Genomic DNA, 14,889 nt, shown 5'->3' with positions numbered 1-14,889 from the left:
AGGCTGGGCCTTCCTTTGTGGAGACAATTCACTGAATGTTAAATTCTGAAACTTCCAAGATGATGATTATACAAATCCAATGAAGACCTCTTGAGTTGGCCATGCCATTCAAAGAGCTCCAATCACATTCTAAATAGAATACGTGGGTAGAGGGACACAGAACAATAGCATGTTAAATACCAACCCATAAACATCGAGAAAGAGAGAGAGAGAGACAGAGAGAGAGAGAATGTACAATTCTCTTTGTAGCTTTTTTGATCAGTGCCATTAATGGAGTTTTGCTAACTTATCCTTTTGGCCAGCCAACCCACTTGATAGTAACTGTCAATAGATTATACACCTCCTGCCGAGTTAACTGGCAGCATAAGGAGAGTCATCAGCCAGGCAACACTAACTTTTTAAGCCCTGCTGATCCTGGATATCTCCATGAATGAACACCAATAATAGACTTCATATCTACAGCCTGTAGAAAGTTTTTTCAAGCCAAATTTAGAATTTTTAACACATGAGATTAGCACAAATATTCAAAGAAGAAAACAAACATCAAAAGCTTCCTTTAGCAAAAGAACTGTCTGGGGTAAATTTCCAAAGCTCCAACCTGGCAGGTATTTCCTCTCAACATGATTAGACAGATATTCTAATGGGCACCCTTTAGTTAGTGGCTTGATTTTCCCTTCATTTCCTTTTATTATCATACTGTATTGTTGCAGGTTCATTTCATAGTTGCCATATATATATAATGTTATGTTTTTGGAACAGAACAGAATCTACTGAGCCAGTCAACAACAGGGTAGGAGTTTCATTTTTGCTTCAAAGTCAAATCAGCTTTTCATTTTGCAAAGGCATTCTCCATCTCTACTCTGCTGAGAACACTTTGAGAGAAACCTTCTGGTCCCTGGGAGAGTATCCCAGGATTATTGCTTTGAGTCTACAGAGAATTCCATATCCTCAAGAGAGCAAATTCTTGATTTCCTCACCTAGTCTGCCACCCCTCCCATTCCTTGCAGTCACTGCAGAAAGCACCATGGTAGTCCCCTATTCCAAAGCTGAAGCTCCAAACTTGAGTGAAAATGCAACTGGGGTGGGGGGGGGGGAGGAACCAAGGATTTTCAGGATCCTAAAGTTTCTCATCTTCCATCCCATCCCCATAACTCCACTATGCACACTCAAAAGTATGTCTACTAAAATATCAGCAGAAAGGATGATGGAGAGGTGAAGATCACCTTTATGGCTCCTCCTGTTCTGCTAGGCATTTGCCAGCAGAGCACTGGATTTTCAGAGTGCTCCCTGGATGCCCTTACGATTGCTTCATTACTTTCATAAATAACCTTCCCCATCTATTACCATCTTATATTTTGCTACAAAGAAGTGCATGTTCTTGTATGCACTCGCCCTCACCCATGTCTCAGAGGTATATCAAAATAGTTCCCCAGTCTTTAAAGTAAAGAACACAAGCCTTAAGGATGATCTTGTGTCTAAAGGATAAATTGGAAGGGAACTCTGCGTGTGTGTTTGTGCATTGCCAAGAAAACCCATATTTGCTAAGATTCTAGCAGTAACTCCACATATTCAAGTTATTCTCAAAGTCTGCAGTTAATATCAACTCTTCTAATATGAAAGTAATTTATGAAACACTCCCCATTATTAAAAACACTACCATGGGAAGGAAGATTTCAGGAAATTTTGATCTCAGATATTTAATGGAAAGAAAAGTTATGTTTAAATGCTACTTACATAATATTATTAGTCTTGCCTTCTTCAACTGTTCTGTCTGTAGGTTCCAATGAGAAAATGCCGTTTGGGTCATCATTAGCTTCAATTATTACTGTTGCCATCCCAGATCCATAGACAACTGTGTCTCCTAAGAAACATTTTTTTTGTTTAAATATAAAGCTAAAAAGTGAATAGAAGCATACTGGAAAGTGTGCATTGGCAGCAGAATAACATTTCTTACACCGATATCCTAGTGTATTTCCAAACACAAGATTCTGAATAGTTAAAGACTGGTTCAGAAAGATGGTTTCCTCCCCCTTTGCAATGACAGAAGAGGTGGTGCTTTCTCCCCCACCAGTTTGTTTCTTCTCTTTAATTGGATTTTGATATGGATTGGTGTCTTATGAACTATATCATATTTATTTTCATTACAGTGTTTTGCTATTATGTTGGGTTCTTTTTAGCTTTTATTGTAAACCATTCCAAGAGCCTTTTGGCTAATTGTGGATGGTATATAAACATTTTAATCAATAAATCCTTCTCTTCTTCTTGCTCCAGGCATATGAAAAAATGCCCTTTGAGAGAGAGGGCACCTTGGCACCAAGAAAAGTCTCCACGATTCCTGCTGGCACCACACTGCTTTTCATTGTGAGCTAGCACAGTGGAATTTACGTGCACCCTCAGGTTGCACTGGATACTGCCTGTAAAAGTATCACTGCATTGCTGCCATGAAGCATAGCATACAACAATAACAATGCCCAATAATATAATGCACTACACAATGACAGACTGCCATGTCAAATATTATTTTTAATCCCCCAGAACTTCTCGCATCTACCTGCTGCTCCCTTTTTGTCCCAGATACTTGAAATAGTGGGATAATAAATCATGTATGCTGCATTTCTTTGTTTCAACACCTGACACAAGGAAGGATAGCTGAAGTGGCTTTCTTTAAAAGTCAGAAAACAAATCAGCTGTGTAGAGTTTTCTTCCCTGTTTGTTTGTTTGTTTCTAAGCAAGCAATATCACAGCCAGCCACTAATACACAGATGCAGACATACTATATATTTCACAAGGGCATAAGAAGATGCTTTGATGTGAAGCAGCAGCAGCAACACTCCAACTACCAATCATGATGTGTGAGCAAAACATCAGAAAAGCAAGAACGGCTTAGTTTTCATAGATCAAATAAACATTTGAACCTGTAGAGTTGAAAAGAATGATGTAAAAAGTCTCATCTGACTCAGGGGTGTCATCATCATTGATAAACACAGTTATATTCTGTTCTCTTATTCCAACATCAAACACAAGCACTTCATTCTTCTTGCTAGAAATGAAGTCTCCTCCTTCGGCACTGGCAGCCCCATTAACAGTGGCATAGGAAACTGAAATGACATCTGCATCAGAGCCATTCCTTAGGACTACAAAATTAGCAACGCCGCCTTCATGAACCTTCACAACGACTGGATCTGAAAGGTACAAATAAGGCACCAGCATTTTAATCTTCATGTGCAGGTGCTTGCTCTAATGGAGAGAAGGAAAATCTATAAAATAGGAAACGCATGATCTAAACTACTGAACTTGTCCATGTTTCTATCTTACAAAAGAGATAGGGGTTTAAGACACCGACAAATTGTCTGAAAAAATGTTGTTCCTGTTCTTGTGACCCTGCTCTTCAGTAACTGTTTAAAAAATAGCTTAGAATCACAGTACAAACTACAATGACTCATCACACCAAACTATGGTTTGTGCTAACCAGAGAGAAGAATCCATTTAGACCGCTTGCCTGCTTTCTTTTTCCATCTCATAACACTCAGCTTCATGAATTCACTCTTGCTTCCAGTTCTGATTGAGATGTAACAATGGTCATTAACATGATCAGTCATCAGTTTGCTAATTCAGACATAACAGTAAACCGTACTTAGTGCAAACTGTGGTTTGTAAACTGGATTCTAACTGTGGTTTGTTGGGTCCTTTACAAACCAGTGATTAGCTTTGCAAACCATAGTTTGAGATGACATTGGAAATCAACTAATATCTAATGAGAGCATAAGAGATCACACAGTGGGCCAGTTTGTATGACATGGTACAAGCTTATTGTTGTGCATCAGCTATGTTGTCTGAACCCAGCTGAGTTCCTGTATGGTAGGATTAGCTTTCTGAATCCACAGAAAGAATTAACAGTCTACTCTGAGGTTTCCATGCTTCATAGTCTGATCATTCAGATGTGGAATTGCCATTTTACCATTGTTGGTACGGAACCACTAGATTGTCCCCTGGCAAGAGTGGCTGTGGAAGTAGCAACTTCTAATTTTTGATCTCCATTGCCCTCAGCTCCTTTGCAATAAACACAGAATTGATCACTTTGTTCCCACTGGCTGAGCAATATGTCTGTCTCCCTGTTTACTTCTGGAAATGGAGGCAGTGTAAAAATGCACAGAGGAAGAAGGTGGGAATCATAGGAAACTGTTTATTTTCATTTAATAAAAATCTCTATAGTGGCTGAAGCATCTGGTAATTGATGCAAACATGCAGGTTCACTTGGGAGGAGGAAGAAGGGAACCTGCCACAGGATTACAGTGGACCAATCAGGAAGAGGCTACTGTATTCCATAGGCAAGCATAGGGAAAGGTTGGGGATTTTGCTCACAGGGGTTGTCAGGATGCATGGAGAGTCTGGGAGGACACAGCAGAAAGTGCAGAAACCACACTGCCCAGGTAACTAAGAGATCATCTGACCAGTAAATTCAACCCAAAATCCAAGCACTGCAGAAACCTCATGGCATAGTTTTCCCTGATGTGTGGATGTGGCTAGTGTGATAAAGCCAAGCATCTCCATCATTAATATTTATCTGGTTTTAGAGAACATGATCTGCTTCTTAACAGGAAATATCTGAAAGCAAATGACAAAATCTCTTACCTGCAAAATAAATTGGATCATCATTCTTGGTAATCTGCAAGATTGCAGTGGTTATATTTCCCATTCGAGCACCCCCTGTCATATTGAAAAGACTAATGATAAATACTTCCATTTCTTCAGGAATCTGGGGGGGAAAAGGGTTAATGATTTATTGTTGTTGTTGTTACCTAAACAGTATGAAATTAACACAGAAATGTCAAAAGCCATAGCTTACTAATTATGGTTCACAATTCTAAAAAAATGAAGACGTGAAAACAAATGATAATGGCTTGTAGAACAATGAAAGTTATCATTCATTTTGGAGTCTTTGCAACATAAAAATATTTAGTCACAGTGGGTATGCATTTGATACTCTCCCATTTAAATCAGTGGGGCAGCATTCTATAGTGACATTGCACCTCCACTATTTCTATTGCACTAGTGAAATAGATTGCTAGCAAGACAGCAAGACAGGAACTAGCGGTTTCTAAAATAAGGACAGGAACGAGCTACAGTGTTCAGTTTCAGAATGAGACAGGTCAGCAGAGTTCCCTTTCCTGGGTTCTCCTGACTTGCCCCATTCCAGAAATAAGCATTGCCACACATTTGTGTTTTTTGAGGAACTGCCACTCCTGTTGTGCTAGTAGTTCATTCTATAGGGGAACTATATGATACTGTCCAGTGGGATTTACAAGCGCTGAAATGTGGTCCTTTTGATAGGAATCAGGGCTTTTTTTTGTCATCGAACGCACCGGAACGGCGTTCCGGCACCTTTTTTTTCCAATGGATTTTACGAAGTGATTTTGAATCATAGCAGATCAGCAGCAAACATCATTAACATAGTGCCTGCAGGCTGCTTTTGTGTCTGCTATCTGATAGTGAGATAGTGAGGGCGCTGCTCTCAGCTTGGGATGCTCGGCTGTGTGTGTGGTCGCGCACTTACTGCTGGCGATGTGAGTTCCGGCACTTTTTTTTTTTTTTTACAAAAAAAGCACTGGTAGGAATACACCTGCTTTGGTCATTTCCCTGTAAAGCAGTGGTGGAGACAGTGTGGTCCTCCAGATGTTGCTGAACCCAAACTCCCATCAGCACTAGCTAGCTTGGCCAGTAGTCAGGAATGATGGGAACTGAAGCTCAACAACCCTGACTTGGAGGAGGATCATGTATTTATAAAAAGAAAGCTGAGCTTCTCAAGACTACAGAGCATCCGTACAAAGGCAGTGAACAGTTATGAAAGCAGAGCTGCTTTATTGAGCATCTTCTACTTCTCTTTACATGGGTGTATATATATTTACCTTTGCCTATTAGCTCAACTGGCTTAGCTATGCTAAGCAAGCATGCACGGATATTTGATCATGGTTTTCCTTTTTACACATATGCAAATGACGCCTGGTTGGCACATCCTACTTTCCATGGAATGTTGGGAACTACAGGACTCTTTTTATGTCCAAACACATGTAGGATTAGACAGCCAAAGGCAGGTGGTTCCCTTTATTGGTTATCATTGTCACCATTCTGATTTTGGAAAGGCTCAGTCCATATGCATGAACAGAAATTTTGAGGTAAATTGTCATAAAAGCATATGTGTCATTCAACTTCAAGCATTTTCCCCATGGGTCAGCAGTTTTAGGAGAGGACAGTACTTTCAACAGTATCCTCAGGATTTGACTGCCCTTTGTTTTCAAATTATTCCCTCACTACCTTTGGACAGAAGGTGCAAAGAGGTCCCCTATGCACTGTGGTTATGTATTCATGGCACCAGGAAAGTAGAAGATGTAGTTCATTCTTATATTGTTCACTATATAAGGAAACTTGCTTTCTAGAGGATCTTTTGAAAATAACAGCTGGATGGTCTCCAACAGACATTATGTATGACTTGTTGGCCAACTCTGGTAATTTCATCGCAAATAAAACGACCTTCACTGCAGCAACACAGAAAATCTATCACAAGATGTCTACAGTGGATGGAAAATGAGATCTGAATAATTTATTTGTAAAAGTGTTACTGTTTGGCTTGCTTTTATAAGTACTTTCTGCTTTGCATTGGTATAATTTACATAGTACTGTATTTTTGTAATGGTCTTTGAGCCATAAACAAGCCAATCTAACTCATGCTCAGTTTACCAAGAATACATTCTAGTAACTTATTCCAGGATTCAAGTTCTTTTTTCTATGAGTATGTTACCTGATACTATTTATTTGCTTATTTAAAACATTTTTATCCCATCTTATATCCACTCAGGGTCTCTGAGTGGCTTACAAAGGAACAAAAAGCTATAATAGCACTTGACTAAAACAACCTACAATATATAAAATATACAGTAAAAATCATTCTAACCATTGAAATACTGGATAAATTAAAAGGTTTGGCCTGGCAGCTAAATGAATAAAATGTTGGTGCTAGGCACACCTGCTTAGATTCTATGAATTCTTGATTCTTTTCCATCTGACAGCTAAGGCCCATTGAAATAAAGGTGAAATTAAATCCCATTTACTTCAGTGGGTTTATTCTAAACATGACTAAATCTGAATCCAGTTCTATACATCATAGTCATATAGGGCTGCTGTACATCATCCTCAGGGAGCTTGACCATTTCCTATGCCTGCTGAGGATGGTGGGAGCTGTAGTCCAGCACATCTGAAGGGCATCTGTTTGCAGGAGTCTAGGAACTGACAATGCTGAACAGCATGCTGTTTGAAGTGAGTAAGGAACTATAAATGTTGTAGGTGAAGCCTTCTTCATGGGTATCTCTCTCATTGATACCTGATTCTGTAATTGAATGGTTATTAAACAATTCAATTGTTCATGAATGAATGAGTTGATGCCATCACTATACTCATTCTCCTCCTCCTCTGGAATGCCAGCATGTTCCAAACTGACTGAGTGAAAGGAAGATTAAGAGCAAAGGCAGACCCCTGGCATATCCGCTGATCACTATTAATGTTCAATTCCAAATTCTTTAGCCTATGAGACAAAAGGAAATGTTCTAGTAGATTTATAGAGCATGCAGCCAGCGGGAACACTCCATCATGCCTGGACACAGCTCCAGCAGGGAGCCCTCGCCTGCCTCCTTCAGTCAACCGCCGGTGCCGGGGACTTCAGAGGCAAAGGAAGTGGCAGCCAGCCTGCTAAATTTGGATCCAACTCCATCATAGAGTGAATGCTGCAAATAAACGTCTAGCGCAGGCATTTGCTTTTTCCCTCCTCCCTCACTGTTGTGTGTGCGCACCATGGCTTTTAGACGGTAAGTCTTATTTCTTAATTTGTTAGCCATTCTGAGAGCTCTTTTGGCTGAAGAATTGGATAAAAGTACTAATAAACAAACAATATTTAGACCTTTCCTTTCACTTTCTTTCCTTTCAAAACTGAATTCAAAAACTTCCTGTATCTGTACATGCTAGCCCTTCTACAATCCAACACCTTTCTTTATGTTACAAACCTACCCCCCCCCACACACACACACGCACATTTTACCTCATCAGGCACTGAATAAATAGTGATGTTTTTTGAAAATTCCTCATTTCCAAACAAAATTGTCCCTTCTGCTGGGAAGATGTCTTTTGCAGATACTGGGTAAGATGCCCAGGATACAGTCACATTGCCAAACGTTCCTTGATTCCTTATAATTTTGAATACCGCTTTGAAACACAAACATAAATATACAGTGTTACAGAGTTAATGCCAAAGCAGCTTAGAGAAAACTAAAACCAAAACAAAGCAAAGCAAAACAAAAACCTGTTTAAAAAATGAAGCTTCAACTATGAAAACACCATATAAACAAAAACAGGCATTTGAAAACCATTCTGTGAAGAAATTATATTATTGAAACTGCATATGGAAACTGCATTTTAATTCCCCCCACCAAAAAAAAAAAAACTTCACTGGAAATTACTGATGATCCTAATCAGCCACAGGATGATTTTTGTATATTTCCCCATCCATTACTTTGTTACCACATGATGAGGAAAAAGATGATTCAGGTAAATCTTTCACATGAAGTGATGACTTGAAAGTAATCTTCTATTGCTACCATGGGTTGAGCTGCTCTGACATCTCAGAATACCTTGGTGTGGTAGCTAAATGCTAAAGGAAAGATCTTTGATAAAAACAAAGATGTGCATTTACAGAAGTACATCTAAGGGCATGCTATTTATTGCAGGCTCAATACATAGCATGATTTTTTTCTTTAGATGACAACTGTGATACGGGACTGGTTGTAGTATCAGTTCTTCCCATGCCCTGAAGGTAATGCATCAGAAATACTGGGCTATGGTGCCAGACCAGTATACTCTGGTGTTTTGTCACAACTGCATCAGCCATCTAGAAAATTGGACCATCACTGGCATGTGGAGAAGCCATAGGGCAGTATCCGGAATTACCTGCATACTAGTAAGAAGTGCCACTTGTACAAAAGGCAACCAGTGGTTCCAGAAATTAGCAGAAATGGGACAGATCTGCAGAACTCAGGGCCAAATATGGAGGCGCCACCGATCTGCACTTTTCCAAAAATGGTTATTTATGCTTATTTTCAAAAAGTGCTAATTCCTGTTGTACTAGTAGTGTGTCCTGTAGATGCAAGTGAACGAAAATGGACACAGCAGCACTACCACATACTGCCCATAGCGTGGGATCTACCTGTGTTATCTGGAATTCCAGTTTTACCTTCACAGAATGGCAAGGAACTAGGCTGCAATGGTTCCTGTGGTAGGAAGGAGACCTGAGAGACAACATCCTTCAATTGACTAAGAAACAGTATATTAAAGTAACAACAGAACAATAAGGAATTACCAGCAGAGAGGTCCCCCCCTTTACTTTCATTTATTGTTACTGTCAGTCCATCCTCAACAAACTCAATTATTCCATGTGGATCATCATTCTTCAGAATGGTTATGTTGACTCTTGTGGCATTTCCCAGCTTACTTGGTAGTTCGCCATGGCTACTGAGTACCACTGAGTAAAATTCATCCAACTAGAACAGGGAAACTAGATCAGAACAATATGGACAGGACTGGCAGTGCTCATATTAATCTAAATATATAATATATATATAATATATAAATCTAAAGCAACGCAAAATCAGAATCAGTAGCCATGTACTTCTACTACTCAATTTAGAAAACACGGTATTCTGATATTTTTAAAATTAGACAGAACAATCTATAGTATTTCAGCTTATTAGTATTCTACATCTTAACTCATTGAAAGATTAATACATTTGTATGCTATATTACACAGAACTTTTTATGATGGGTCAAGGCAGAAATTTTATTGCCAAATTTATTTATTTATTTATTTATTTATTTTATTAAAACATTTTTATGCCACCCCATTCGCCGAAGCCTCGGGGCGGCTCACATCAATTCTTCTCATCTGGACTGACTAATAGGTCAGTCTTTCTCCCCCGACACCCCACTGCAGCACAATTTCTACAACACAGTCCCATGTGCTGTAACTAACAATATAAGTTAGTTATATTGTCTAACTAGTAGAGATAATCCATATCTGATTAAAAAACCAGCATCAAAAATACACCTTTTATTAAGTTATGCCTGAGAACTTTTTCATTCTCTCTCTCTTTACCTCTGGAATCCCATCCATCCTTGTTAGCAAAGTAATTTTAATTTCTCTTTCTCCAGGTTTAAACTCCAGGATTCCTGTATTTCCATAGAACTCGTTGCTATCTCTTGGCTCTACAGTATAATGTAGAAACTGCTTAATGAGAGTTCCCCGGGATCGGACAATCTGGAGTTCAACAGATTCACCTTCCTTTAAAATGAAACAAAATTCAAAAGCTCAATTGTCTCGTACTGTGTGGCTCTGCTAAGGAAGATATTTATCTGGGCACTTACTTTTACCCTGAAGGGACCTCTGGAAGATGAGGAAAATTCAAACACTCCCCCAGGATCATCATTTTCCAGAATGATCAGTTCCCGGATTGTATATCCAGATTTCAGGATTTGATTTTCCACATTCACACTAAGGAAAGCGAACAAAAGTCATGTTTAATCTGCAAGTGACTTTGTAATTAAAGGCACCAAAGCCTTTTCATAAAGCAGCTTTCTCAAACTTGGTGCCCTCTAGGTGAGCCTTCAACTGCCATCAGTCCCATCCCACATGGCCAACGGTCAGGAAAGCTGGGATGTGTAGTCTAAGGAGCTTCAGATTGGGGAAGACTGGTATACTTGGACTTTCCCATCACTTTTACTAGTATTATTCTGCAATGCTTCTTTCATAGGAGGTATGCTAGGCTTCATCACTGGATTTCTTTCAAAATGGACAAAAAGTTTCTTATCTTATTAAGGCTACAAAAATGCTATTCATTTGAAGAGAGAAATGTTACATAGTATGACAATACTGCTATGTGGTTTGGTTGTTTTACTGCATTCATCTGATTGCATATTATGTCTTGTATTCATGTGTTTATATTGTAAAGCAGCATACAAATAATGTAAGTGAATAAATGAACTCTTGTTTTCAAAACAGATCAAACAGATTAACACACACACACCACACTGAGAAAGATAATAAAAAGTGTTATAATTTTAATAGCTCAGATGAAATGGGGAACACAAGAGTGAAAAATGTATGGCATTCTCATACCATTTAACAAAATTCCCAACCATGTTTGATAGAAAAGATCTGCTAATTCACTTGGTGGTGGCAGTGGTGGTGGTTTTCCTAGCTTTGCTGGAGATTATGACTAGGTTCACATACGGTAGAAACCCGGTTGTTGTCACTGTTAAAACCTGGCTTATTGTGAATGAAATCAGTATGCAGTTTGATTGCTTCCACTTGAGTCCCCAGTGGAATGTCAGTGGGAATGCCCAAATAAGCCAGTGATGGAGGGTATGGGTGGCTTTGTTAGACCTATGTCCAAACCCAGAGCTCCAGCTTGTCTCTGTCCCAGCAAGGTAAGAGTTGGAACTCAGCATTTGTTCTTGGCTTGTCAGGAAAGAGACAGACCAGAATTCTGGGTTCAGACATAATGCTAACTAAACTATGGATAGAGTGTTCCTAACTTGTCCAGCCACTCCAGCTGACAACTGCCAAGCATGAGAGACTGAGCCACATGAACTAGCATGCTGACTCATTCATAGTAACCCAGGGTTTAAAATAAACAAGCAAAAGAACTTGGGTTACCATTGCATGCAAACTGCGAATCTATTTGTCCCTTCATAGCCCAAAGCAGATTATTTCCTGTTCCATAGACCTGTCTGGCAAGCAGAGATAAGTTCAAGGACTTCTACTGCTCTCAAGAAGCCTTTACACTTGCTTCACTGAAGTTGCTTTAATTTCAAGAGCTTCAGTGAAATTTAAATTTTAACAAAATTCAGCATGCGGTTGAAGTGAGGCTCAGGAATTGTTAAGTAATGCTTCAGACCCCTGATTCTATGCTCAAGTGTATAAAAACTGGAACACTATGTTCTTAGGGATATACTATGAATTGTTTTAAAATCATCAATGATGTATCTTACTAATACATGCAGGTGCTGCAGCACCGATGCGTGTGGTGATTTAATGAGGGCTAGGACCCTATACTCACTTAACAGAAAGTCTTGTTGAACATATCAGGGCTTACTTCAGAGTAAACATGCACAAGAATCTCCTGTAAGTTATCAGTGAAAACCAACCACCTTTTCAAGAATATCTGAAGAATTCAGTGCTTTTGTCTAACTCTGATTCTATTACTCCATTATAAGATCTTTGGGAGACCAGCTTTTCCCTTGGTAAAATCAGAACAACTGATCTACTGTTCTGAACCATGCTCAAACATTGAACCCCGAGCCATGCATTCATAACTTTTTATTATTATTCATAGGCCCCACATAAAGAAACCATTTTCAGTCTGCCAAGCCATGCTCTCAGATGAAAGGGCAGTAGGAAGCATGCATTGCCTGAGGAGGTCCCAGAGGCATGGTGCTTCAGAAGGAAAGAAATATTAAAGGAGACAGGGTCTTGTCCAGACCAACCACTTCCAAAACAAAGTACTGATTCAGTGAAGACAAAGACACAGCTTGCTGCACTTACCCAAAGTACACGACAAACCTTTCTGTCTCTACCCTGTCAATACAGAGAGAAAGAAATGGGGGATAGGAATAAAACCACGGTTTGCCAGATTCTTTGTGAGAGGGTTCTTCAGAATCAGGGCTAGGGGGAGCAGCATGAAAAGAGGAATAAAAACCCAGCACCTTTCCAGACGCTAATGTTCACTTTGTGGGAATTCCACTTGCTTGGCACTTACTTGTTTGACTAATGCTAGCAAGAGGTTCAGCAATTCCCACTCGTGGGAGATGACCCCATGACCAATTGGGATGTCAAGGAACTATTCAAGGCCTTCGTTACCAGCACTGCTCCAAGAGCTAGCTGCCAACTGCCAAGCACTCGGCAAGCGTAGAGGCCACAACAGCTGAGTAAATTTTATTCAAGTCCATTTGTACTTCCTCAGTGCTTTTAATTAGACAAAGGAAGTGCATTTATTCACAGATGTACAAGCCTCTGGGACCTGTCATTCCCCTAAGCTGCCCAAATGATTGTCTGAGCAGATAAAGAAGGGCATGGGAGGCCATTGTCTAAATTTTGTAATGGGGACAGCTTTGAAAGCCCTCATTTAAACAGGAATTAAAACAGCATGAAGTGTTATTTGTGACTGCTTTTTTGGTAAATCAAATGGTAAGAATGGTGTAAGAAAAGGAAAGCATTTTTCTAAGCACAACATTGCTTTGGCTCTAAACAAATGCTTTGAGTCGAAGCACAACTACTGGTTAGAAGATGAAACTGGAAAAGAAGTAGCATCTCTGATACTAGCCCTATTGTTTCCAGTGATGCCAGTTACCATGCTTCTTTGTAAATTGCAGTCTACAAGTTTACAGTTCAATAAGAATAGCTTACTGGATCTGCAAGAACATGTGCTATGGACAGCTTCTCCTGGAAAATCTTTCCACTGAGATAGAAGAGAATGCTGCAGCAGAAATTCTAGGCCCAGATTTTCTGTGCCAGCACAGAAAATATTGCACCTAATGGGATAACCTGGCAGGTGACAGGGGGAAGTCTGAGAACCTGTGTTTCAAAAGTACTAACATCAAAGTGTCTGTTTAGCATTAACAGTGTGCTAAGTGCTGCCTGCAAAAATGGCACAATCCCTTCTTCAGGGGTTCCCAGTTTTAGAATGGGCAGAACAAAGGCGAATAGCAAAGTTTAATATTAAAGTTGTTGCACAAATGAAATTGCCCAAAGCTAACTGGGAGTTAAAAGCACGGTAAAGAGCTTGCCCTACCATTAATGCACCCTCCAGATGTTAAGCTAAAACTCCCACTAGTCCCAGCCATTCATTCAGGTCTGAGTGAATGGCTGTGGGTAATTCACCATTGTTTGGACTAGCCTCAGAGTGGTACTATATATTATAAGGAAAACTAAAACTCCAATCCCATGTTTCCTTTGTAAGAGTTGCAGAAGAAATTAGCAACTAGGAAGTAGTGTTTTGTAATTCTCCCACACCGATATTCCCCTGCAGATTCCTCCCAGCTGTTTGAAATCCTTTCCCCCACATTTTTTCAGTTCTGAAAAAAGAACTGAAATTAGCTTGGCGATGGGGTAGTGGGAAGGAAAAATGGCATGAAGGAGAATTCACAGTAGACAACTGACAGGTTGGGGGTGGGTTCAACCTTCCCTTGCACCTGTTGCTGTTTTTCCCTACAAGTGCCCCATTCCTTCAGGGTTTCCTGTTATCTTGGAAGACACTCACTCTTTTGCAGATACAGTGTCTGCTTTCAGCCAAGTACCAGAGTTATTGCAAAGCTAAATTACAGTGACGTGTGATATAGAACTGGTTAATAATATTGAAGAAAAATGTAAGATAGATAGGTTTGACTTTTTAAAATTAAATTAGATCCATTGCCACTTTAGTGTTCATACACAGTGTAAGATGTTAACCAAGTATGAGATACGATTTGACAAAGCAAAAAGTACAACATCTGCTAGAAAAGGTATCAGGAATGTTTTTTGTGGAACCAAGTTATAAAATCCCAAAGGATGTAACAGCAAAGACACTGAAATTCAGATTCCCTTTTTCCTGACAGGTCACACAGTGATAACTTTCTTGTGGAAATCAGCCTTTTACATGTGCTATTTATTCTGAATGATGTGGCATTATACTGGCTAGATTGTCATAGAAAATCATTACATGAAACTGAAATTGAAATTTAGCACAATTGAGTCTTCAAACCAGTATTATCTACAAAGTAAATACAGAAACAATTTCAGTGGACAACTAATTGACA

The 14,889-nt window shown here is 39.5% G+C and overlaps 1 protein-coding gene across 1 annotated transcript in view; it reads right to left on the bottom strand.

Moving 5' to 3' along the window:
• The window catches only part of ADGRV1 (adhesion G protein-coupled receptor V1), a 307,411-nt gene that overhangs the window by 246,047 nt on the left and 46,475 nt on the right, over positions 1 to 14,889 (bottom strand). The window contains exons 12-18 of the mRNA XM_044446125.1: positions 10,462 to 10,588; positions 10,193 to 10,378; positions 9,401 to 9,581; positions 8,087 to 8,250; positions 4,633 to 4,756; positions 2,916 to 3,182; positions 1,735 to 1,861 (exon numbers count right to left, since the gene is read on the bottom strand). Coding sequence (XP_044302060.1) covers positions 1,735 to 1,861; positions 2,916 to 3,182; positions 4,633 to 4,756; positions 8,087 to 8,250; positions 9,401 to 9,581; positions 10,193 to 10,378; positions 10,462 to 10,588 — 1,176 coding nt within the window. The remainder of the gene's footprint in view (positions 1 to 1,734; positions 1,862 to 2,915; positions 3,183 to 4,632; positions 4,757 to 8,086; positions 8,251 to 9,400; positions 9,582 to 10,192; positions 10,379 to 10,461; positions 10,589 to 14,889) is intronic.

The sequence above is a fragment of the Varanus komodoensis genome, unplaced genomic scaffold (genome assembly GCF_004798865.1).
Source record: "Varanus komodoensis strain SLA01 unplaced genomic scaffold, ASM479886v1 scaffold5, whole genome shotgun sequence".
Lineage (NCBI taxonomy): Eukaryota > Metazoa > Chordata > Lepidosauria > Squamata > Varanidae > Varanus > Varanus komodoensis.
This window is presented reverse-complemented; position numbering and strand designations above follow the sequence as displayed.